The 26,525-nt window shown below is 40.8% G+C and overlaps 1 protein-coding gene across 6 annotated transcripts in view; it reads right to left on the minus strand.

Annotated features, from left to right (window-relative positions):
- Positions 1–9,855: 9,855 nt before the first annotated feature.
- Positions 9,856–26,525, minus strand: part of DPYS (dihydropyrimidinase) — an 88,052-nt gene continuing 71,382 nt past the window's right edge. For all 6 annotated transcript variants that reach the window (XR_013396933.1, XR_013396938.1, XR_013396937.1 and 3 more), the window contains 3 exons: positions 23,208–23,415; positions 11,613–11,743; positions 9,856–10,265 (listed from right to left, as the gene is read on the minus strand). Coding sequence is in view for 2 of the 6 variants with exons in the window: in XM_015145843.3 (XP_015001329.2) it covers positions 11,627–11,743; positions 23,208–23,415 (325 nt within the window). In the remaining 4 variants the exon portion in view is untranslated. The remainder of the gene's footprint in view (positions 10,266–11,612; positions 11,744–23,207; positions 23,416–26,525) is intronic.

The raw sequence follows: 26,525 nt of genomic DNA on the forward strand, positions 1-26,525 counted from the left end.
ACCAGCATTTTAGAGGTAATGACATGGAGCCACAGGGTTTCAGTGGCTTGTTCCAGATCACATAGGATGGGGCTGTGTGATTGACTGGAGAGTTAGCAATCTCTGACCATTTGCTTCTGGTCAACCAGGTGAATGGGGAGAAGGTAGAGGAGTTGAGAGAAGCAAATGGGTGTGGTTGGTGAGAGGATTGAACTGACATAACTGGGGTACACACGGGTTCAAGAGTTTCAATTATCCTAGATTGGACTGTCGTTTTGCGGTCATTAGACTGAAATTGATTTTTAAATGCCAGAACATTCTCTTGCCACTTAAACATGATCATCAGAGCCATGGGATCTGGCCAAGATTTAACCTGAGAGAAAGAGAGAGGGCGGGCGAGAGGGGAAAGAATGAATGCACAGAATAGATTTGAAGGGACCATAGGAGAAAGTTAAGTAGAAAAAAGTTACTTTATGATTGTCAAACCCTGCTCATGCACAAAGGGGTGATTTACATTCTGGGAGCCTTACATATAACCAGGAAGAATGAAAGAGTCAGCATATATTTGCTGGGGAATTGAATGAATGATGTGCACAGTACTCAAAGGTGCAGGTACATCTCAGGGAAGAGACACGGTGCCAGAACTTGACACTATTTCACATTTTAAATTGTATTTAGTTATCTGTACCTGCCTCATTTCAGAAAAGATTGGAAAGTGCCATCTCACATCATCTTCACTTCATTGCTTGGTGTTGTATTTCTAGATTAGAAAACAGGAGCACATTCAGTGGCAAAATTCATGGGATTCTATTAAGGGCCTGGTAAACTGGGAACTTTTACATTAATCACATCTGCAGAATTAGGTGCTCCTGCTCAGAAACTGCAGTTTCCAGTCAAGAAGAATTCACTTTCATATCTCGTTACTTAATAAATTAAAAGTCTTCCCCACTTGCGGTGTTGAATCTTATGATTATCCATAGGGCTGCTATTTTCAAGTGACTTACTAGCTGTGACTTCAAGAAATAAGCTCCCTGGTAGAAACAATGAGAGCTGATTTCTATGAGCACCTACTGTGTGCTGCTGCTGTGCTGGGTGAATTCTTTACACTATCTTATTTAATCTTGAGGTGGATGCTACGATGATTCCAGCTTACAGGTAAGGAAATGGAAGCGTATTCTCTCTATTTGGAGAAGACTCACAAATTTAATCTTGGACTCAGCTTTCTCCTCTGTGTGTTCAACACCTTCTTTGTTCTCTCTGCTTGGATATCTCACAGGCATCTCAAATATAATGTGTCTAAAACCCGGCCTCTGATCTGTCTCCTGAAGCTGGTCTTGTTTTCTTTGAGAATGGCAGTAACATCCATCCAGTTTCAAAAGCCAAGAAAAGAGGAGTCATCTTTGGTTCCCTTTTCTTGCTGACCTAGTCCTTTACGGTTTGTTGTTGTTGTTGTTGTTGTTGTTGTTTTGGTCAATGTAACCAATGAAATGTTCCTCAAATGTCCCACTTTTCATCTTTACCACCACCCTTGTGCAAATTATCACCATCTCTGGCTTAGACACCTGCAACGGCCTCCTTTCTGGCCGGTAGGTTTCCATTCTGGTCCTCTCCAATTCATCCTTTGTGCTATAGCTCCAGTGATCCTTACGGAATGCTGTTCTGATCAGATCAGAACTCTGCCTAAGACCCTTCAAAGGCTTCCTATTGCTCTTAGGATGAAGAAAAACTGTCCTGGTTCCTCTAGGATCATCTTTGTCTTACTCAGGCTTTCTCAGTCTCTCTCTTTCTCAATCTTAATCTCTCTCTGTCTCATCTTTCTCTTTCATTTTCTCCCACCGCGCCCACCCCATACTTTAGCCTTCATTTTTTACTCACCCTTCCAGGTCCTCACCCTCCCCAGCTCCAGCTGCACACATGGCTCTCTGCAGGAAGCCTTTCCTTCCCTCCTTTGCCTGGTTATCTCCTACCCATTCATCAGGTCTCAGCTCTTACATCACTTCCTCAGGGAAGCCCTCCCTGACCACTCCCCAAATCACCAAATCTTTTCTTTCGGGTTCTTGTTTCACTGCATTCCCCTTCTTTGTAGCACTACAGTTATATATTTATGCTGGCTTGTGATCAATGTCTGTTTTTCCCAGGAGAGCAGAAACAATTTTTTTTTAATTCACAATTTTATCACTGGTGTCAATACCCGGCACATAATGTATACTCAATAAATACTAGTTGTCTAAGGGCAAGAGCTCGCAGTGAATAGGGGAGTGAGGAAGGCAGCTCAGTGTCATATATCCTCTGAGCCTCCCTTTCCTCATCTGTGACATGAAACTAAAAGCTCTTTCTGTCCCTAAATTTCTGTCTTGCTCTTATTTCTCATCTGAATAAAGTTTAAGTCTGAACTATGTTTGGATATAATGAAGACTTCATCCAGCAAACAACTCTCTCTCTCTCTATTATAATACTAGTTTTGAGGAATAAACACTTTCAGTTTAAGTTTGGTTTTTGTGAAAACAAAGTTCCAAAACATTTATATCTTTAGAAGAGTGTTGCAGAAGTGTTTTATTCCAATGATTGTTGACATCTCATTCAGCAGTAATTAACTCAAATAATATATTTGGGGAGACTGGAAGTCTTATAGTTTAATTGGCTCATGAGAAAACTGGAAAAGAAAACAGCAAGGTCTATTTCTTAAGCGGTTTCGTAAATTACCTGAGGAACAAGATTGTGCTTCGGTGTACCTCAATGGTTAAAATAAGAAATCACTCTTTTTTTTTTTTTTTTTTCCTTGAGATGGAGTCTCGCTTTGTTGCCCAGGCTGGAGTGCAGTGGTGTGATTGTAGCTCTCTGCAGCTCTCAACACCACATCTAGCTAATTTTTGTATTTTTAGTAGAGATGGGGTTTTGCCATGTTGGCCAGGCTGGTCTCAAACTCCTGGCCTCAAGTAATTCACCTGCCTCAGCCTCTCAAAGTGCTGGGATTACAGGCATGAGCCACTGTGCTCAGGCAGAAATCACTCTTTAAGCCAGTGTATTAGTCCTTTCTCATGCTGCTAATAAAGACATACCCGAGACTGGGTAATTTATAAAGGAAAGAGGTTTAATTGATTCACAGTTCTGCAGGGCTGGACAGGCCTCAGAAGACTTAGCAATCGTAGTGGAGGGAGAAACAAACACATACTTTTTCACATGGTGACAGCAAGGAGAAGTGCCAAGCAAAACGGGGAAAAGCCCCTTATAAGACCATCGGATTTCGTGAGAACTCACTCATTGTCATGAGAACAGCACGAGGGTAACCACCCCCATGATTCAATTACCTCCCACCACACATGGGGATTATAGGAACCACAATCCAAGATGAGATTTGGTGGGGACACAGTCAAACCATATCAATCAGGGAACCCACAAAAGTAAACAGGAGGGCAATAGTCTATCGCTATTGGCTGAAGAGTTTGTTTTGTCTTTCAGTTTTAGTGTTGTAATTGTAGTATTGAGCAGCACTGGCCATCAGGTGTAACTCAGAGGAGACTGGAAGTTTCTAAGATGACATCAGATGGTTTCGTCCTGCTTTGATGTAGAGCAATAAGGCAGTCAAGCTCAAAGAAATAATAGTAGCTGTCTTGATTGAGGGCTCACTTCGTGCTCAGGGCAATGTTAATTGCTTAAGTCTTAGTTAATTCTCCCTCAAAACCAGGAGTAGGTATTTTACAGATGAGACTCGTGAGGCTGAGCAAATTTAAGTAATTTGCCTAAGTTACACAAGTGGTAAGTGACAGAGGGAAGTTTTGAATCCAGTCAGTTTGATTCTAGATTTTGTGCTCTGCACCCTTCCCTACACCGTCAGTCGCACCTCCTCCCACGGAGGTGAAGACCGGGAAGCTGAGAGGGGAGCTGTAACTTGCACCAGCCCCACAGGCAAATGGTGCGGAGCCGGGGCTAATGCCGGGTTTCTGTAGTCAAGCCCACTCTGCATCATGGGAAGTGCCCCTGGCAGAGGCGCTGATGGGCATGGGACAGCCCAGGAACAGCGTGTCCTCATTGACTCTGCTTCAAGTTCAGTTTCCGGATGACTGTAGGGCCGGTGTGACCAGGCCTCCACTGGTCTGTAGCACTTTCTCGTCAGCCGAGCGACCCCCACCAGGAGAAGCAGCCCACTCAGAGGCCGTTGGCACCATGGGTCTCTCCCACCCACCGCTCGCCAGCCTCCGTTTCCCACCTGTGCTCTTGACTTTGGTTTCAAAAGGGAAAAACATCAAATTTGGATTCAATTCTCTTAAATAAGATGTTTAAAAGAAAACAAAACAACCAACCTTCAGGCTGCTCCAAGAGAGACGTCCGTACTGAATGCTAGATTTCTCATAAAGAATCAAGTCTGAGTCCATGATAACTGCCACTGATTTCAGAAAATCATTTCTTATGCTTTGGCTTTTTATGTATTAGTAATTGGAGAAAGTTTTTAGCAAGACTGTAGAGATGAGATGATACACTTTAGTGATATTGGCTTGGAAACTGTTTACTGAAAAGACTTAATACACCTTGGAAACTCCTTTCCGTGTCATCCTGTGTAGCTTGAAAAGTTACAGTTAAGGGACCTCTCCGTGCCTCAGTTTCACCATGTATAAAGTGAGAATAATCTCAGTGCTTGCCTCATGTTGTTGGTGGAAGGATCATGTGAACTAATGTTTGTAGAGGGTTTGGGGCTCGTTAGGTGAGCCCTTAATAACTGTGAGTTCCTGATATTTTCTCCTGGGCTCTAATGATGTTCAGGTTCTTTTTTCTTCTGAGTTCTAATGATGTACATCATTCAGGAGTGGGTTATTTCCAAAGTCTTGACTAACAGATACATTAGAGGGGTGATGTGAAGTCAAATGGACCAGAATTCATCTCCTGGGCCACCCACTGACCTGCTGAGTGCCTCTGGGCAGTTACTCAACCTCTCTCAGCCTTCATTTTCTCATCTGTTAAATAATAATAATATAAAATAATAATAATTTGTTAATAGTAATAAATAATGATTATTTATAATATTAATGAAATAGTAATATAATATATAATAAACAATATAAACATAATATATAATATATAATAATATAATATATAATAAATATAATAATAATATAATAAATAATATATACTATATTATTTATATTATATATAGTAGTATATTATAATAATATATAATATTATAATATATATTATAAATATTATATAATAATATATTAAATATTATATAATATATATAAATATTATTTATATTATAATATAATATATAATATTATATAATATATTATAAATATATTAATAATTAGTTATATTAATAATTATACAATATATAATTAATAATTATATTATATAATATATAAAATATATAATAGATAATACAACATATTATATATATAAATATATAATAAAATAATAGTAATAATATTGCCCTCATAGGGCTGCAGAGACAATTAAATGATGGCATCTATACAGACCTTAGCACAAGTCTGGGCACCTAATAAGGGCCTAATAAATATTATCATTAAGACTCTATTGAGCACATTTATAAGTTTTATTAAAGAAAAAGCTAAGGTCCTATGTGCTTGTGAAGACTGCATCCTGTCAAAAGGCAAAAAAAAAAAACTGACAAACAAAACAAAAATATAAACCACTGCTTGAAAACACCCTGAATGCGTTTTCACTCCCGCAGCTGGTTGTGCAAGCTCGCCTAAGCCCACAGTCTCAGAAGGCCACTCCCCAGTGCCATTTATATGTTTACAATCACGATTAACACTAGGATGGCTCTTAAGACAAATGGAGTCCTGACCCCTGGACACAAATAATGATTTGTAGTAGTGTTACTTTTCTTTCATGAATTATTCCTCTCCTCCTTCTCTGTCATCTTCTGTTCCCAAGGTTAATTCATTCCCTCATTAAGGATTTACTGAGCACTTCTCTGTGCCACTCCCTGTGCAAGGCATTTGAGGACCAGTGGCAGCCAAACTAAGGAGTTTGCTTCTGTGTTTTATAAACAGTTGGTGTTTAGTAAATGATGGACGCTCTGTGTTTCTTTTTTTTTTTTTTTAATTTTAACTTGTCCACAGATATTCTCCCAAACGAAGTAAAGGGAGAAAGTGCATTTGACAAAAATAAACCTAATTAAATATTTGCCTTCAGGGGGCTCTGTATTGGATACATGGGAATGAAAAGAGTGGCAGTCGTAGTAGGGCAAGAGAAGGAGACAAGGCTGAATCTGTCCACCACTGAGGGAGAGCTGAGGCTTTGCATGTGCCATCCCAATGTGTCCTTTCAACCATCCCGTGAAAAAGAGGTATGATTAATTACTCTTACTTTTTCAGTAGAGAAACTGAGGCTCAGGAAGTTTACCTATCTTGCTTAACTGGCTCTTGTGACTTTAAAGCCTCTGACAAGTTCTTAATCATTCCCCTATAGGATACTGCATCATGTACAGAGAGAAAGGAGAGAAAACAGCCTGCTGTAGTTGGCCTGGATGCTGACATTGGGACCTGCTGCACCTGCACAGGTCACTTGAGAGTGAGGCTCTACCCATTCCCCTATTTCAGTCTGCACTCCTACTCAGACAGCTCACAATGCCAGCGCCTGGGACCCAGGCCCACTGACCCTCTCCAGGCCCGCCTGACGCCCTCACCCTGTGCCTGGGCTCACTCATCCTTCCCATTCTTGGCTTCCATGCTTCTGCAGCTGCCAAAGGAGTTGGAACTATAAAGCATGGTGAACTTCCCCACAGAAAGAGAAGAACAGTCTACTTTGGCAGTCTCTGGGTAGCACATCATTTATTAACTCACTGCATGGCTATTAACACAGTCATCATAGCTAGCACTTGTTGACCATACAGTCTGGGCTTCGTAATCTTCACGGCGTCCATGTGTATTGGGCAGATACCCTTATCATTCTTCTCTTACAAATGAAAAAATGGAGGCTTAGAAAGATCAATTAATTTACACAATGAAAAGGAGCTCAGCCTCATTAGCACTCAGGAAATGCAAATTCAAACTTCAATAAGATCCCTTTACATGGATCTGAATGGCAAAATTAGTAAATTGGACAATATCTGATATTGATGAGAATGTGGAGCAACAGAAACTCGTACACTCTCTTAATGAGGGCATAACTCACCACTTTGGAGGACAATTTGCCGTATTTAAGTGAGGTGAGAAAGGGCCCACCTTAGGATTCACCAGTCCCACTCTCCTGTCCTAAAGGCATGTGCCCTGGAGGAGCTGTCACACATGTCCATGAGGAAACCTGCACAGAATTGCCTATGACAGTGTTGTTTGTGATAGCAAAGAATGGAAACAATCTAAATGTCTATTAAACAAGAGAATGCCTAAATAGATTGCGGTGTGGTTATTACCATGCAATCCTACACAGCAATACAGTAAATAACCAGAACTAGGCCTATGAAAACAACTCCCAAACATGTTGACCACAAAAAAGCAGGAATCAAGACAATACATACTGTGTTGTGCTTTTATAAGATTTCACCACATGCAACAGCAATCCCCAACCTTTGCGGCAACAGGGACTGGTTTCATGGAAGACAATTTTTCCACAGACTGGGGGTTGGGAGGGATGGTTTCTGGATAAAACTGTCCCACTTCAGATCATCGGGCATTAGATTCTCATAAGCAGCACATAACCTAGATTCTTGCAAGCACAGTCACAATAGGGTTTGCCCTGTAAGAATCTAATGCTGCCGCTGATCTGACAGAGGTGGAGCTCAGGCAGCAATGCTTGTCCGCTGCTTACCTCCTGCTGTGCACCAGTTCATGGCCCAAGGGTTGGAGACCCCTGACATACAAAACAATGCTTACAAATATGTACATACATAGCAAAGGTATAGGCTGGGTGCAGTGGCTTATGCCTGTAATCCCAGCACTTTGGGAGGCCAAGGCACTTGAGAGTTTGAGACCAGCCTGGCCAACATGGTGAAATCCCATCTCTACTAAAAATACAAAAATTAGCTGGGTGTGTTGCAGGGAGCCTGTAGTCCCAGTTACTCAGGAGGCTGAGGCATGAGAATCACTTGAACCTAGGAGGTGGAAGTTGCAGTGAGCTGAGATCAAGTCAGTGCACTCAAGCCTGGGTGACAGGGCGACTCTGTCTCAAAAAAAAGAAAAAGGTATAAATGATGGACACTGGAATAAAACAGCAGATCAGGACACTGGTTACCTTGGGGAAGGAAGGGGCAAACCATAGGGAGACAAACACAGGGGACTTCAACCGTATTGCTGAAGTTTTATTTTCCACACTGGGTGATAGGTTCAGAGATGTGGTTGTGTTAATTTTGATGCCTTTTGTATGTTTCAATAATCTCGTATTTCAGTTTTAAAAATTTCTCAAGGCCTCATCGTTAGTCAATAGAGGAGCCAAGTTTAGGGCCCACCATGAACACATGGTTCCCTCCCAATCCATCACAATACCTAGCGGAGGAGGGAGGCAATGGAAGGGGAATATGGAAAAGGAACGTTACTCATTCCACCTATTCTTTCTGCAGACCTTAAAAATGCAATTGGTTAATGACAAATCTTTCACTGCATAGTGAGGCAGCCTTGAAAACTATGGTATTAAATATTAATAGCTTGAATTATGTTTTTCTGTTGCTTTGTATTATTTAGACCTATCTTTCCATAAAAATATTGCAACAAAATCTAATAAAAGCAACAAAGGGATTTCCACATTCATTTCAAATGTCTTTATTGATGCAGAATCCTATAGCTATTTCATTCTCCCACACAGATCTATCAAATAGATAATGACCTGCGCTCTCCATTTAAAGCAGCCTTACACTAAAATGTTCTATAAAGTTTGTCCCTATTTTGTTGAGAGTTCTCACTAAATTTATGAATTTGAGAACTGAACAGGAACTCCTTCACTTCCTCCCTTATTTGAATATTAATAAATATCCATTGAATACCCATCAATTGCATGGTAGTCTGCTAGATGCTGCTGAAATAATAGTGAGCCAGACAGGCCCTGTCCTGAAGAAGCTTTCAGTTTCCTAGAGGAGACAGACAAGTAGAACAGGTGTTATAAGGCAACAAGATAAGGCATGGTGATGGGTGTATGCTTGGCCTCCTATGGAGGAGCATGTCAGATCTGGGTAAGACTCTTAGTGAGGTGCTATTTCAGCTGAACACCAAAGGATGAGTGGGAATTGACTTCGGGGTAAGAAAGCAATTTATATATTCCTTTTGAGAGGATTCAATAGTCTTATTGTAGACTTCCCATTGTCAACCAAAGTAGAGGAGAGAAATAAATATTTTAAAGTATCTCTTAACCTGAGAAAAAAGAGCTGTAGTTTGATTGAAACAGAAGGATTTTCTTCAGGTGCAGCTCACTGTCCTTTCTCTGTGTGCTCAAAACAAATCACAATTGGGTAAACTGAATTTCTACTACCCTTTGTTAAATGTACAAATATACTCCTAAGTGAGTATGTTGGGGGCAGATGCACCTGCAAGGAGAGCATAATCACCCCAATTTTATTCCCTGTTTTAAAAATCCTGCTTGACCTAGTTACCCAGGAGAAGAAATCTAATCTTAGCTTCTCTGCACACACAGAAGGATCATACCATAGACTAGGAAGCGTAGGGGAAGGAAGGTATTAACGTAGCATCTTTCAGCCATGCTGATTCCATTTAATTCCCTCAAATCCCACATTCATCATTGTGATTGGATAATTTGCCTTGGACTTATTTTAAACTTGAGCATCTAATTTGATTAGGTGGGATTTTCTGAGACTAGATTTCCAAAAGTTGCTGAAGAGACATGGCCAGGAACTCATGCTCTCAAATGAAAACCAACCTCCTAGAATCTCAATCCCACTAGATAGAAGGAGACACAAATAAATCAGATAAGATATAAAATGAAGATCTCAATGTTTATTAATTACAATAAAAAGTAAAATCACAGAGCTTTTTTAAAACTAATGTAACCATTTTCTTAAAAAAAGAAACTATTTAAACAAGAAAATGATTTTTAAAAATTCTAAGTAAGAAATCTAGTACAAGCAAAGATGACATTTTAAAGTATCATCAATGAATTTCCACACAGCCTTTCCATCACAACAATATACATTTATACCTTCAATCTTATGCAGCAACAAAGACACAGTGAGAAAGACAGCAATTGCTTCTGAAAGAAAATCAAAGAAGTCTAGAGCGGTGATTTTTTTCTAAAGGATCCCAGGGAGTCGAATAAGGCCTGCTTCTCCATGGGTTGACAACGTTTGGCTGTGAAAGGAATGGCAGCCTCCTTTCCTCTGATTTTACCTTTGAAGAGAATGAAAGGAACTCACTGTAACATTCTCCCTCACAAAGAGATGCAGAATTCAAACCGAGCCCCCAAGAAATGCTATAATCAAAGTAAACACTAATCCTGCTCCTATAAATGTCATTAATAGCATGTTATAGCATTCAATCGCATTTCTTTCTCTTACTAATCTTTCCCTGAATTTTTAACAAAATCATCTTGGATTAGAAGAATAATTCTGGTAGTCTGAAAATGACAAAAAGGTTGAGACCTTGGGCTAGATAGTCTTGTTAAACACACACCGTTCAATAATGAAAGCCATGGCATGTAGCACAGAGGGCTTTGCCATTCAAGCCCTCATTATCCAAATCCCTGCAGGAACAGGATTTATGCAGGGAACAAGAGGTTGTCAAAATGTGAAAAGGTGCAGTGCTTCAGTATGTAGAAAGCCAGACCGTTGTCAAACTGTGCCTCTCATTAACACAAATGTCTAACCAGGTCCATTAGGTCAACCTCTGGGGTTAAGTCTTGTGCAGATGGCCACATGTTGAAATGTCTGAAAACATACCACACATAAAAAAAAAAAAAAAAAATTAAGAGTCTAGCAAAATTGCAAAACTGGCAAAATATGTAGATTTCATGAAGTCAGTGGAAGTGATATTAGGGAGATGCTAAAATTACAGCAAAGCCACTGTTAAATGGGGATCTGAGAGAGCAGGACCAGAAGACAATTGAAGAAAGAAAATTGACAAGGATGATGATACTAGACACTTCAGAAAAGAAAGATCAGCCTGTCAAAAGACAGAGAAAACTGATGAAGTGCTCAAATACTTTTGCAAAAATGACTGCATCTGTAATATTATTTCCAGAACTAATTGTGAAATAATCAGATACTATTGAAGAATTTTCCTGGAGGGTTATACCCCCTAAAGCAACATTTTATTCATTTTTCATTTATTCTAAATTGTAGAATACTGTTGTATTTACAATATGAAGATTTGTTTCACCAGATAAGGTCCTAATCCATTTGTAAATTTTGACCATGAAATTGTACTCCCTGTCTTAAGTAGTTCCCTCTGTATGTTATCAGCCTCCTTACTGCATCTTGCTCATAGTTGATTCCCCAAGGCTGTATTGAATGTTTCCTAACATCTCAAAGAATGACTCTCTAGCAAGCCCAAGGCCTACTACAATCTGGAAGCCTTATCTAAATGCTCTGCTTTGATCAGTCATCCCTGGGCTCAATTGTCCTTGAGTCTTAGATCACTGTGAAGCATCTGACCTTGGTCTCTTCAACTCTTATGAGGAGAGATGCTAATTTCTTATGCTCTCACGCAGGAAGACTTTTCTTGTCCACAGTCCCTTACCGACAGCACGCACTTCAGGGGTGGGCCTGTTTCCTGGTCCCCACTGTGGCATCTTCTTTTGTCACTCTGGATTTCAGTGTGGCGACTTCTCCCTTATAGGGTGCACGCTCCACAGGGGTAGGTGTGCAAGTCTGAAAGAGAACATTTCATTTCTCTTTTGTGGTTTATTTTCTTGAGTTCAAAGTTAAGTGTAGCTCCCTTTAATAATTGTGAGAGCAAAAAAACCATCTTGTAAATTTATCACATGCCTCCCCATCCCCTTGGCCTTTCAAAGAAATTCCTGGCAACCTTGAGAATCTGGATTGTCCCACTTTTTGTGGGTACTAATCTGCAACAGACAGAGGCCCAGGGACACTTACTGGGGCCTCTGCCATATCCTCATGCCCTTCTGAGTCCCACAACTGTCTCCTACTGTCCTTTCCAACGTCCGACCTTTTCTTCTAGCTCCAATCCTACTTGCCTGAGTTTGCAGTGCTTCTTTGTACCTCTCCTAACACTCAGAGCAGTTGCTTCAGGTTCTAGCAATTGTGTGTGCTTTCCCCTTTCCTGACTGTCTCTGTGCATTATGAATTGTCCACAGAATCTCACTTCGTTGGTGACCGACTATGCAGCAGAACCCTCTGCTGGATTCAGCTAGAGCTGTCAGTGCTTGAGTAGAGTTTTGAAATCACACACACACACACACACACACACACACACACACACACACACACACACAGATAACAAATTACTGTGGGTCTCATCTTGACCACCAAAACTGATACATTGTAGTGATCAACAGTGTGACCTTTGAAGTGAGACAGATCTCAGTTAGAATTCTCCATTTGCCATTTACTACGTGTAGGAAACTGACAAGTTAATTAATGCCTCCAGGCCTACTTCCTCATCCATGAAATGGGGGAAATAAACCTATCTCTCAGATAGCTGAGAATTTCCAGAGCCAAGCATTTTCTTCATTCATTCCGCAGATATTCACTGAGCTCACACAGCCCCAGAGAGTATGCCAAACACCAAGGATCCAACACAGAACAAGGCCCGCAGCCCCTGCAGCCACAGAACTTGAAGCCCAGCACCAGGTGGGCAACTGAGTGCTCAGGAAATGGGGGAACCCCTGCCCTTCCCTCAACAGGCTGCCCACTTTCTGTATCTGTCTAAATGCTTTGCTGGACTTCCATTTTGGCTCACTATCTACTCAGTCCTTGATCCCTGTCGTCATCTTGAGGAACACAGACACCAGGAAATGAAGCGCCACCCTCCCGTTTCTACCACCTTGGAGCACCACATCTGAAACCTTAAACTCACCTAATACCCCACTCTCTGGCCTCCTCCTTTCCTCCTGAAAGGAAGGAAAGGGCATCCTCCCTTTCAGGTCCTTGGTCCCTGTTTTTTTTTGTGTGTCTTTTTTCCTCTCCTGGCTTTACTTTCCAAGCCAGACTGCATGAATATCACTTAAACCTGGGGTGACTGTACAATTTATCATCCAAAGTAGGACACTTCTGAACATGAAAAGGGCACTAAACATAATTAACATAAGTATAATCCAGGCCCATCCGAGCAAACCAAGATTTATGTCCTTCTTTCAGCTCGTTCCTGCCTATCACCTAGAGGGCTTGCCTCCTCTATGCTCCTCTTGGCATTCATACTCAGCAAAGCCTATGGCATTCAAAGCCTATTGATTTCAGTTCAATCTTCAGGCTCTTCTGCAGTGAGCACCTCTGGAGCATGTGACCTAAGTGAGCAGACTTTTGTGCTGCCTACTGTGTGCTGTATAGCCCTCCTCAGATCCCACTCCGTCTCCCTCTTCCTACACTACTTCCTTGAACCTACACTACTTGGGATTTTCAGCTGTTCATTTTTTGTCTGTCCTGGACTCCTTCTTGGGAACTGACTGCCCATGCTGGTGACTCAGGTGGGGCCATCACACACAGGGCCTGTCCTCTTCACTCAGGGCTGGGTTTGCTCTACGGGCTGCTCCATCACCTAGAGGATGCTTCCCCAGAACCCAGCTTGCAGGCTCTGGGAACATGCACCACCCACTCCAGGCACATCAGAATCCTTCCTGGTAGCTCCTGGTCAGGGCCATGCTTTTGCATGGGCTAGGCTGCCGCTCTCACTGTTGTGTAATTATCTGACTTCTCTTTTATTACTCAGCTCAGGTAATCATCAGTCTAGGAAACTTTGGCCCTCTGTGCCCTATGTACTATCTTGCTTACCCCAGGTTTCTGGAATAATCTGTACACTTGTCAGTCTCCCCCAGCAGACAGATGGCTGGTGTGCTACTCTCCTTCTCCATAACAAGCACTCAATAGATATGGGTAGAAGGGATTTTGGGGGAGGGAGGTATGAAGGGGGCTTCCCATCTAAGCCTGCTTTCTTCTTTTTGTGGTTTGGCCTGGCCTGGGCTGACTCAGTTTCTGTCATGCTCTTTTGTTGTGCTGCATCATTTATCTGTCCTCCAGGCTGTACTTTTCTTTTCTTTCTTTTTTTTTTTTCTGTTTTTGAGATAGAGTTTCACTCCATCACCCAAGCTGGAGCACAGTGGCATAATCTCGGCTCACTGCAAACTCCACCTCCTACGTGCACACGATTCTTATATCTCAGTCTCCCAGGTAGCTGGAATTACAGGTGCACACCACCATGGCCAGCTAATTTTTGTATTTTTAGTAGAGACAGGGTTTCGCCACTTTGGCCAGGCTGGTCTTGATGACTTGACCTCAAGTCATCCACTTGCCTCAGTCTCCCAAAGTGCTGGGATTACAGGCGTGAGCCACTGAGCCTGGCCTGGGCTGTAATTTTTCTGTGGCCGGCTGCTACAAACTGCTTTCTGGCTGTTCAGTCATGGAGCCAGTCATGTCTGGCTTGTCACCCTGGTCACGCTGACCATCATACGTCTCTGACCCGACTGGCCGGGTCTAACCTGCATACCGTCTCTCTCTTGCCTGCCTCTGAGGCTCTGGGCGGGCCAGGTCTGCTTTCCTCTCAGAATAGCCGTGGATGGGAGCCACGCCTGCGTGCACGGCCACCTCCGAAACAAGCAGCCGCCTGTCAGGAGTCTTGTGCTGCCTCACACTCCACAGTCTTTTCCTTTGATAGATAAGTTGACAGAAATAAAAGACAACTTAAGTTCTAGTCTCAAGCCTCTCAGCCCTTTTAACCCTTTAATATTTGCTCATCCTTAGAAGTGGGTCACATAAGCTCTATGATGGCTAGATTCATGCCTTCTTCATCTTTGTGCTGTCTGTCGCTCCTGGCATTGTTCTCTGGGCATGTTTTAGGACATCACTAGATGTTCACTGTGACAAAATGGAAAAGTGATGGCACTCCTGCAGAATCTGAAACCGTCACTGCTGTTATTCAAAAGTTCAGCTGCACATTTGTTTTCTAAGTAGACTTAACCTCCAACACTTAGCAATGCTTGTCTTATTCCTTCTCTCTAATGACAATGGCAAACCTCTGTCTGAAGTATGAACTGCCCAGCCTGACACAGACCCCAGCATATGGCAGAGCCATTGCTTAATGCATGTACTTGACACTAGCAGTCAGGTTCAAAATAAAGCGAGCCTCTTTCTCTGGCATCCTAGATGAGTATGGCGATAATAAAGACTCCATCCCCATTCTCCTGGCCAAAAGCATACCTAATTCTTAGAGGACATTTATGCAGCATAAAACACAGAAAAAAAACCAGGATGAAGAAACAGAGTATTCTGGATTGAACAAAGACAGCAGGTTTCTCTTCTCGCCTTCTGGGACTCCATGTTCTCCTGATGGTCTTCCTGCCTCACTGGTCAGCCTTCTCAGGCTCCACTGATGCTTGCTCTTCTCCTCCACCTCTGAAGGTTGGTGGGCCCAGAGCTCTGTTGTAAGCCCACTTTCTTCTCTAATATAATCTCCTTGGTGACCTTAGACTCGCGGTTTTAAATCTATATGTTATGATTCCCAAATTTTATCTCCAGCTTTGATGTCTCTTGATCTCCAGACTCCTTTATCTCCTTTGTGCTCATTGGCTACAGCACAAAGAGGTGTAAAATTGTCTCAAACACAACTAGAACAGAAGCACCATGAACCACAGTTGAAACAAGTAGAATGTAAGCTCTTTGTGATCAGACTGGCTGTCTTATTAATGCCTATATCCTCAGGATCTGCAATAGTGGCTGGTGCTCCACAAACATTTGTTAAATGAAGGGAGATTTCTTGACTGTAGGACCTCTTGAAATTTTTGATGATATTGGGCAATTGTATCACCTGAGGGTAACATAATCTAAAATTATTTGACAGCTTTCTCAAGGAATACTTCAAGAGACTCAAGTCCTGAGAACACACCATTGGAAGGCTAATCTGATTATGGGGTTTTTTTTTCCCCCTAGTACATGCTGGTCAAGATTAGATGATCACACCTTGACAGCAATTATTTCCATCTTGATGGTATCACAATCAAATAAAATGACTTGAGGGTAAAGCCACGAGTGGCTGTTGCTGTGGTTTGAATGTTTGTCCCCTCTCAAACTCATGTTAAAATTGAATTGCCATTGTAACAGTATTAAGAGGTGAGACTTTTAATAGATGGTTAGGCCATGAGGACTCTGCCTTTATGAATGGATTAATGCTGTTATCTTGGGAGTGGATTCCTTATCAAATGACAAGTTTGGTCCCTTTGGCTCTCCCCCTTCTCCTCTCTTTGCCCTTCTGCCATGTGATGCCTTCCTCGGTGGGATGACACAGCAAGAAGGCCCTCTCTAGATGCCAGCTCCTCACTCTTGGACTTCACAGCCTCCTGAAATGTGAGCTACTAAATGTCTGTTCATTATAAATTAACCAGCCACAGATATTCTGTTATAGCAGCACGCACAAAATATAAGTAATACAGAAGACATAAGTGGCATCTCGCCTAGCAGGACATTGGTGGGTAAATGAGAATTGAACTTGAGTTCTCGGTATCTGATGATACTTGTCATTGTGACAAATTAATAGAGAGATGGAAATGATAATTATATAATTTGTGGTTCTATAAATAAACATTAATTCCAATTATCATTACACTTTCATAATTGCAGAAATGCTTTTTGGTTAGGTAAACAAGGAAAAATGAAGACATAAGTTGATAGTAAATTTAGTCATATTGGGCTCGGCATGATGTCTCACACCTCTAATCCCAGCACTTGGGAAGGCTGAGACGGGCTGATCATTTGAGGTCAGGAGTTCAAGACCAGCCTGGCCAACATGGTGAAACCCCGTCTCTACTAAAAATACAAAAATTATCCAGGTGTGGTGGCCTACGCCTGTAGTCCCAGCTACTCGGGAGGCTAAGGCAGGAGAATTTCTTGAACTCAGGAGGTGAAGACTGCAGTGAGCCGAGATCATGCCACTGCACTCTAATCTGGGCAACTGAGTGAGACTCTGTCTAAAAAAAAAAAAAAGAAAAGAGAAAGTTAATCATATTGACTGCTGAGGATGGAATGTGCTGGGATGCTAGATTTTCTTTTCTTTTCTTTTTTTTTTTTTTTGAGAAAGAGCCTCACTCTGTTACTCAGGCTAGAGTACAGTGGTGCAATCTCAGCTCACTACAACCTCCACCTTCTGGGTTCAAATGATTCTCCTGCCTCAGCCTCCCAAGAAGCTGGGATTACAGACATGCACCACCACTCCCGGCTAATTTCTGCATTTTTAGTTAGAGAGGGGGATTCACCATGTTGGCCAGGTTAGTCTTGAACTCCCGACCTCAGGTGATCCACCCACCTCAGCATCCCAAAGTGCTGGGATTACAGGCATGAGCCACCAGGCCCAGCTGGATGCTAGATTTTCTGAAAATAGCAAGATCAACAGAGAAGAATCCCAAAGGTATTAATTATTGAATGCTGTTCGTAGAGGCTAAGATACTAAAATATCAATAAAGACAACAGAACTTCCAAATACCAAACAGCAGATGCTGGGTCAACAGCAAACAGACCAAATAAACAGTGACTCCCTGAGAATGAAATCCATGCCTGGCCTGGTGAATTTACAGGGCGCTCGGTACACATTGAACTGAGCTACCCAGGGCTCTGTGAATCACTAGTACATGAGGAAGCCATAGGTGCGACCGGTGATCTATAACAATGAAAAGTGACATTTTGATGATGTTTACAACTTACCAAATATCTCAATTTAATCCTTAAAATATCCTGGCTGGAGTGGGAGAGGGAAAGATTTGAAGCAATAAATAAATAAATAAATAAATAAATAAATATGCTGTGAGCTACAAAGCTGGGCTGTCTCATTTCAGGGCTGGTGCCTCTGGTAAATTTGCCAGTCCAAGAGGAAGTGAACCCTCTGTGCAGAGGGGAGTCTGAGGGAGTGATATCCTGAGGATGGGGGAATGGGTGGCTATTTGTTTGAGTAGAGATTAAACTTTATGGTTAGGATACTGCAGTGATACAGGTTAAAGGGATTGGCTTTGGAGGTAGACAAACCTGGATTTGAGTCCCAACACTGTCACTTAGTAACTAGGTGAGCTCACTGAGCCTATATTTCTTAATCTATAAAATAGGAATATCACTACTTACCTCCAAGGGTTGTTGTAAGAATTAAAGTGTGCTTGGAACAGAATTGGTAGTCAATAAATATTTACTAAACGAATGTTGACTGATTAGATAAAGCATGAAAAAGAGTACTTAGAAAGGGTCTTGTGTATAGTGATGTGCTGGTAAATATTAACAACTATCTCTACCTTCCCTTTTCCTCACCACCCTTCAAGTCCTAACTTAAAGCACCTGCCTATTTCTGTGGTGTAAATACTCCTTCCCTGGCTGATTTCAAGCTACCAAACTGACACCACTGAATGAAGAGATGGGCAGAGATGCATACATATGTCTCTTGTGTTACCTTGTATTGGTAGTAATTAATCTGAAGAAATTAGGATTATATGGAAAGTGATATGTCTTAAATTACTTTCTCTGAGCTACCACCTTGAGAAAGACATTGACAAATGGTTATTTCAGAAATGGAGAATACCCATCTCAAGAACCAAAGCAGCCATCCACTCAATTTTATCTTATCTACAAGGCAAATTATGCTTATCATTGCAAAGATACAACCCAGTTTAAAAGCTTTGGCAGCAGTATTCTGAAACCATACATTACTCCAAGCTATTCCTGTTTCTCTGTAAAATGTAATGTGACCCTGATTTTCCAGAAAAGGTTGGGGTTCCCTACCACTGAAAAAAAAGAGATGACTTAACAAATGTCTATACTTTCACATTTTGTTGGAACTTATAATACTCTAAACACACAAAAATTCAAGAAACATAACCCATTTTAACTTAAAGAGCTATATATTTTGGTAAACAATTAATAATACGTAATTTTGCTCAGTCAGAATTATCTTGAACATCCAAGTTGCTGTTACATTTTCCCCTCCCTCTTTTCCTTTACTTTCCTTTCCTTAAACAACTTTTATATGAAGTTGAAATATATTCTATTATGTTATATTTATCAAATAAAATTTGATGCCTCATCTTCTGATTCAATATTTTCCCTTAGGATCAGCTGTCTACATTTTAAAATAAATAAATTAACAATTCCCCAAAGCTGTCAAATCAGATAAAAATGTCTTTTCTTTCCTTTGAAATTTCCCAAAAGATCCAGTAACAGTAATAGCTGAATGGTATGATGCTGACAAATTTTATTATTATGTAATAAAATCATAGATAAGAATCAAGCTGTCACAGATAATCCCACTATTTGAAATAAGGCAGGGACAATCTGCTGGGTAAATTTAGTTAAATTTCCTTCTATGCACCTCTGAAACTATAGCCTTTGCTCCTTCTGTTTGCAGTTTATTCATTTACCAGATGCCTGCTATGTACCAAGTACTGGCAAAAAAGAGTAAGATGCTGCTCTGAAGGAATTAACACTCTAGCCAGGAGACCAGCTGAGTTCAGGGACTGGCAAATGCTGATGTGACTCTGTACTGTGTGCTTTGGGAGTCCAGAATAGGAAGTGATTAATTTTCTTGGTAGGGATAACAGATAAGCAAAGAAATAGCATTGGCTATTCCTGCTTGCCCTCAAACTCTTATCCTCACTCACAAAGAAATCTGAGTATTTGAAATGAAAACCAAAGCACAGACTTTGATAACCTCATGTGAGTTTAAAAATCTAGAGTTTTTATAATTATTTTTCTTAACCTTTATGTGATATTTTTATCCTGTGAGTTGTCTTTGCCTAATGCCATAAGGAACCATCTCCAGACAGTTCCCAAACCTCATTTAATTTTATCCATTTTATTTAATATCTTTTCCACACCAACATTTTTTTTAATAAGGCATTTCTCTGTGATTTGGGTTTCATGACTATTTTCTTCCTTTTGTTTTTTTTGTCTCTACAGAGGTCCAGTGGTACAGTAGGAATCAAAAAGACCTTATCACAAATCCTGACTCTTAGGTTTACTTAATGCTTAACCTAGGGAGTTACTTAATCTTACTGAGACTCAGCTTTCTATTCTGTAAAATGGGAACAATAATACCTACCACTTGGCTTGTTGCATGGATTAAGTAAAATAATGAATATAAACCACTTAGTACAGAGCTTGGCAGATAGTGCTCAAAACAACACATGATAACTATCATGTATTGGTATTTTTAAAACAATGATGCACTAAAATGCCTAAAAATTTGATATTAGAAAAAAGTATTAAGAAACTAAAATAATTCACAGAATTGATAGTGAACTCATAAAAATTGCAGTTGGCATTAATTCTGCCAAAAAATCACAAAACAATTTGCAAAGGAGAACTGATGAAACCAGTGATTTGAGGACCTCTGCTGCCTCAAAACATTTTCTCTGCAAGAAGACTAAGGCAAAGTCAAGCATTTAAATATGGTCCATCAGGGTTCCCTGTTAGTCTAGCGCCCCTGCGGGAAGCAACTGGAACTGATGCCAAGATTGACTCTGCCTTGGATCCACTTCAGGTGTCATATAATCTATCACCCAGTTCTATTGATTTTACTACTTTATGATATCCTAAATCCACCCTCTCTGTTCATCTCCTAGATTACTGCTATAGTCTCATGAATGCACCAGCTGCCATCAGTGCCTCCAACTTAGATTAATGTTTTCCTTGAGAGATTTTTTTCCAAAACAAATGCTGAGTAACTTATCCTTCATTACTTCATTCAACTCAATGTTTATAATTTACAGTATCTATTATTACTTAAGGATAAAGTTTTTGGAATCAGATAGGCAGGGTTTATGTCCTGGCCCTGCCATATACTTGCTTGTGTGACTTGGACAAATTTCTTAATTTCTTGAAGCTTCAGTTTTTTAACTTTTTTTTTTTTTTTTTTTTTTTTTTTTTTAAGATGGAGTCTCACTCTGTCACCCAGGCTGGAGTGCAGTGGTGTGATCTTGGCTCACTGCAACCTCCACCTCCCAGGTTCAAGCTATTCTCGTGCCTCAGCCTTTGAAGTAGCTGGGACTACAGAAGTGCGCCACCACCCCTGGCTAATTTTTTGTATTTTTAGTAGAAATGGGGTTTTGCTATGTTGCCCAGACTGGTTTTGAACTACTGAGCTCAGGCAATCCATTTGCCTCAGCCTCCAAAACTGCTAGGATTACAGGTGTGAACCACCATGCCTGTCCAGTTCTTTAATTTTAAGTGAAAAAAATACCTCCCTCCCTCCCAGGGTTATTGTGGTGACAGAGACCTTAGCAGTGTGTCTTGCATTCAGTAAGCACTCACTAAATGTTAGTGCTGCTGTTATTTATCACATACATCTTCAGAAACACCTAGGATCCTAGGATTCTTATAGTTACCACCTACTTGTCACCCATTAGTGTTAACATTTATAAAGTAACTCCCCAGAAATATTAACTGTAACCTTAAACCATCTATTTTGACTGAGCATATAAATACAGAATAAAAAGAGCTATAGCATTTCTGATAATTTAAAGCACGTGAGAACATTTGTTTATCTAATCAAAGCCTTAGGAAGTGTTTAAAAATGGATAAATCTTGCGTAATGGACTCTGAGAATCCACAAGTAAAAATTTTTCACAAGACATTAGAGGAGAAACCAAAGGGTCTACAAGATCCAAATGAACTGAATCAAAAAAACAGCCAGAGAGCTCTGGAAAAGGAGAGGTACATTTGAAAAATAGAAAGAAGAGGGAGAAGCCTTAGAACTAGTCCAAGGGTGGCAAACACTACCATCTACATGGCCAGGCAAGTAATGTGTGAAGCCTTCTGGGTGAAACCCAGAAATAACTCCTAGCTAGGGGCCTGCCATCTAGCTCTGGCCCATTGGACCCATGTGGCATTGAGGACACAGGTTTGCTTCCCCTGGCCCCCAAATCCAGAAATCTAGATTTTTAAAATCTAAAATTCTCAAATATTTTAGTGTATTTGGCATAGCAAAATTTTAAAATTATTTCAAACTCTGTGTGAACTAAACAAAACTTGTGTGAAAGCCCAAATATCTCTTTTATAATAACAGGGGTCTTTGATATAGATTTGTTCATCAAAAGGGGAAAGCAAAGAGACAAAAATGACATTTATTGACCTCCTACCAACCTGTTGCCCAGGCTGGAGTGCACTGGTGTGGCTGGCTAATTATCTTTTATTTTTAAAATTTGTAGAGATGGTGTCTCACTCTGTTGCCCAGGCTGTTCTCAAACTCCTGGCCTCAAGTGATTCTCCCAACTCTGCCTCCCAAAGGGCTGGGATTACAGGTGTGGTGAGCTACTGCTTTGGGCCATGCCTTTCATTCTTTCATTTAAAAAACCCATTTGAGTGTCACAATTTGTTAGAAAGGAAACATTGTTGTCATTTTCCAGATGAGGGAATTGAGCCCAAGGAGGATGGAGAAACTTGCTCAAGGCCACACAGCTAGGAAATGGTGGCGAGGGTAAGACAGAATTTGTATTTAGGTCTTTTCCAGCCCAAAACTCCACCATTGCACTGGTGGTCATAAAAACGAACCTTGCAGATCTTCAACTGGGAGCACATTTTTTCAAGGGGCTGGGGCTGAGCTCTGAACTCCATTACACTAATGCACAGAGGTCACACCTCCCACAGTGGCTCTCAGCCAATGACTGGGCCTGGCCTGTAGCTGGGAGATCTGAGACATGGCTCTAGGACTCCCTGAAGGCCTTTCTCAGCCTCCCCTAGACTGTAGGGTATTCCAGGATGATCCTTTACCCATTTTCTCTCTTTCTTTTCTTCACTGGTTTCAGACTTAACTTAAAATCTGAGGGCTCTCCCAATCTTTTCCAGCCACCTCCTAGTTTCTTTCACGGGTGTTTCCCCTAATAAAACTCATACACCTTTATCCATCTGGGTGTCTGCCTCTTGGAGGACCCTGACTAACACAATTGCCAAAAGCCCCCACCAGATTCTCCCACAATCTGGAAATCCCGAACTGACCTATCAGTCTGCAAGGGGAAATGCATCCATCCAAAATGATCCTTTCTCTAAAACATGGCATCTCTAATCTCTCATATCAATCCTGACACCCCAGGAACACCTTAAACCACGTGTAGTGTCAACACCACCACTACCAACCAGATATCCAGGAGCAGGAGACAGTCTGACCTGTAGCAGTATCCCACTGTGGCACACTCACCTGGTCTCGCTGCTTTATTCGTTTGTAAATATATTCAGCAAATGGTTTTCGAGGAATAAACTTCCCATCTCCTGCTGTGACACTGAACACTCCGGCTTCATACACCACTTTGCCTCTTGAAATAGTCACAAGGGGCACCCCGTGGCAAACCATGCCCTCGAAAATGTTGAAGTTAACAGCCTGATGATGAGTTTTTGCTGAGATAGTCCTATATTTGTGAAAACAACAAATAAGTTCCAGATCATCACCAGCTCACTTGATAAATATAAAATACTAAAAGAAGAATGACTTAGAAGAAAATTTAGCAACTCTATTAGGTCATAGCTTCATCACTGTAACAAGTGACTTTAAGAATAGAACATAACATTAACATTTCATTACAAAGTAATTACATTTTTCTGAGAGAAAAACCCAAGAGATCACTCTTTAAGGTGATTAATGAGGGTAGAGTGGGTGGAAGGAGGGCATTGTCTTTTATGTTCAGATTTTAAAATTATTTGTATTTATATGTTAACATTTTTTCATTTTTAAATTATAAAATATTTTTAAACATAGATGACTGATGAACACACTGACCCTATATCCAGCTCTATGGAATTTTAACTTTTTGTAGATATAATGGAGGCTTCTTCAAAACCCCTTCCCAAATCCCATGCCTGCTCCTGCCTTCCCAAAGGAAATAGCTATTTGATAGTTATCAACTGGATTTCGTAGTTATCAAGGAAAAGTATATATGTAATTTCTTTCATTGTCTGTAGCAAAACTAGAAATTTGAAGATAACAGAAATAACCAAATATGTTGGAATAAATCTCTTAGCATATTCTATGTCATACATGTGTCATCATTCTCAGTAGTTTAATAATATTTTTCAATCTTACACAAAATGATTGATGACTTCCAGGCTAGGTATTTGAAAATGCTACATGCCTCCTTTCCTTAAATCTCATTAAATGGAAAAGAAAAAAAATCTGGCAGCAGTGAATAATATGAGCATAATCTGAGTCCTTTTTTTCTTAAAAATTTTTTATTTCCATAGTTTTTGGGGAACAGGTGGTGTTTGGTTACATGAGTAAGTTCTTTAGTGATGATTTGTGAGATTTTGGTGCACCCATCACCCGAGCAGTGTATACTGAACCCAGTGCGTAGTCTTTTATCCCTCACCCCTTCCCACCCTTTCCCCCTGAGTCCCCAGAGTCCATGCTGCCATTCTTATGCCTTCGCATCCTCATAGCTTTGCTCCCACTTACGAATGAGAACATATGATGTTTGGTTTTCCATTCCTGAGTTACTTCACTTAGAATAATAGCATAATCTGAATTCTGGTAGAAGGTTCTACAATCCCTCTCAGGAATGGATTAAAGAGATAAATTTTGCTAAAATCCTCAAGGCTGAGTGAGTCTAAGGAGGAGCAGCTCAAAGTTCCCCCAGCCTTATTTGGAAGGGCTGAGGAGGAAGCCCCAGCTGCCGTGTGTGTGCTGCAGTCCTAGAAATGAACAAGATAACACTGCCTGGTCCTTGGTCCAACTGCTTACTTGGTTTCCAATCCCAACATGCCCAGACAGAATTCTTGACTTTTAATGCTGACCACAACCCACCCACTCAAGTTTGCTCCTCCCTTGAGTTCTCATCTCAGTAAATAACATCACCATTTATCTTTCCTCACCCCTCAAGCCAGCATCAAGCTACTTCGTTCTACCTCCTCCCAAAATAAGACCCCTCTCCTCCTCTCCCCCTCTCCATGGCTCCCACTGGAGTCTGCACCATCATCTCTCACCTGGACAACCCCAACAACTCTTACTGGCTTCTTTGTTTCAACTCTTACCCCCCCTGCATTCCTTACCACTCTCCACAAAGCTGCTCAAATTATCTTTTAAAAATGAAGATCAGATCATGTCACTTTCCTGCTTGAAACCCTCAGTGGCTCCAGGCTGCTACCTAAGAGCCAAATAGCTGTAAAAAAGCACAGTGATGATAATAATAAAAAAGAATCTGCTCCCAGTGAGAAACAGCTGCCATGGAAAAGAGAAAGAGGAGCATCTCGTATGTCATGGAGATGGTTTATAACATCTTATTTCATCTTTAGAACACCTCTCCAAGGTAGAGAGTATTTTCCACATTTTATAGGAAAAATAAATTGAGATTTAGAAAGGTTATATCATTTGCCAAAGGACATATGACTAGTTTGATGAAATTGGGATTTTTTTTAATTTTAATTTTAATTTTTTGAGATAGGGTCTTGCTCTTGTTGCCCAGGCTGGAAGTATAGTGGTGTGACCATAGCTCACCGCAATCTCTACCTCCTCAGTTCAAGCGATTCTCCCACCTCAGCCTCCCAAGTAGCTGGCACTACAAGCATGTGCCACCACACCTGGCTAATTTTTATATTGTTTTTGGTAGAGACAGGGTTTAGCCATGTTACCCAGGATGGTCTCGAACTCCAAGGCTCAAGCAATCCACCCAACTTGGCTTTCCAAAGTGCTGGGATTACAAGCATGAGTCACTGCACCTGGCCTGGAAACTTGGATCTTTTTATATTTTTAAAATTTACAATAAAAATGACCTTTTGGTGTACATTTCTATGAATGTTTACACATACATAGATTTGTGTTGCCATCACAACAATTAAGACACAGAACAGTGCTACCACTATCCCAGACTCACACTATCCCTTTGTAGTCACGCCCTCCCCCAATCCCTAACACCTGGCAACCACTGATCTAGTCTTCATTACCATAGTTTTCTCTTTTCAAGACTGTCATATAAGTAGAATCACAGAGTATGTAATCTTTCAAGACTGACTTCTTTAATTCCACATCAATCCTTGGAGATTAATCCAATTTGTTGTGTGTATGAATAGCTCCTTTTTTGTTGCTGCATAGTATTCCACTGTATGGACGTACCACAGTGTGCTATACATTCACCCACTGAAGGTCATCTGAGTTGTTTCTAAATAGTTTTTTTGATGAATATGAATAGAGCTGTTATAAACATTCAGGTACCTGTTTTGCATGAATATTTCTCTAATGTAAATACCCAGGAGTGAAATTGCTGGGTCATATTTTAAGTGTATGCTGCAGCAAAAAAAAGAGCTTTCAGTGACCTTAGGAACCAACTTACTGATATAAAGAAATGTCAAAGAATCACGAAGAAGCAGGAGGCAGGTACAAATACAACAATAATTTCAAACATTAAGAAGGATGGAGGAGTATTAATCCAGTGGTAAATAACATCACTAAAACAGGAAAATGAAGAAAATATTTAAAGGAATACTAAGTATAGAATGAGTTATGATGAATTATGGTGATGCAAGATACAAA

Source organism: Macaca mulatta, chromosome 8 (assembly GCF_049350105.2).
Source record: "Macaca mulatta isolate MMU2019108-1 chromosome 8, T2T-MMU8v2.0, whole genome shotgun sequence".
NCBI lineage: Eukaryota > Metazoa > Chordata > Mammalia > Primates > Cercopithecidae > Macaca > Macaca mulatta.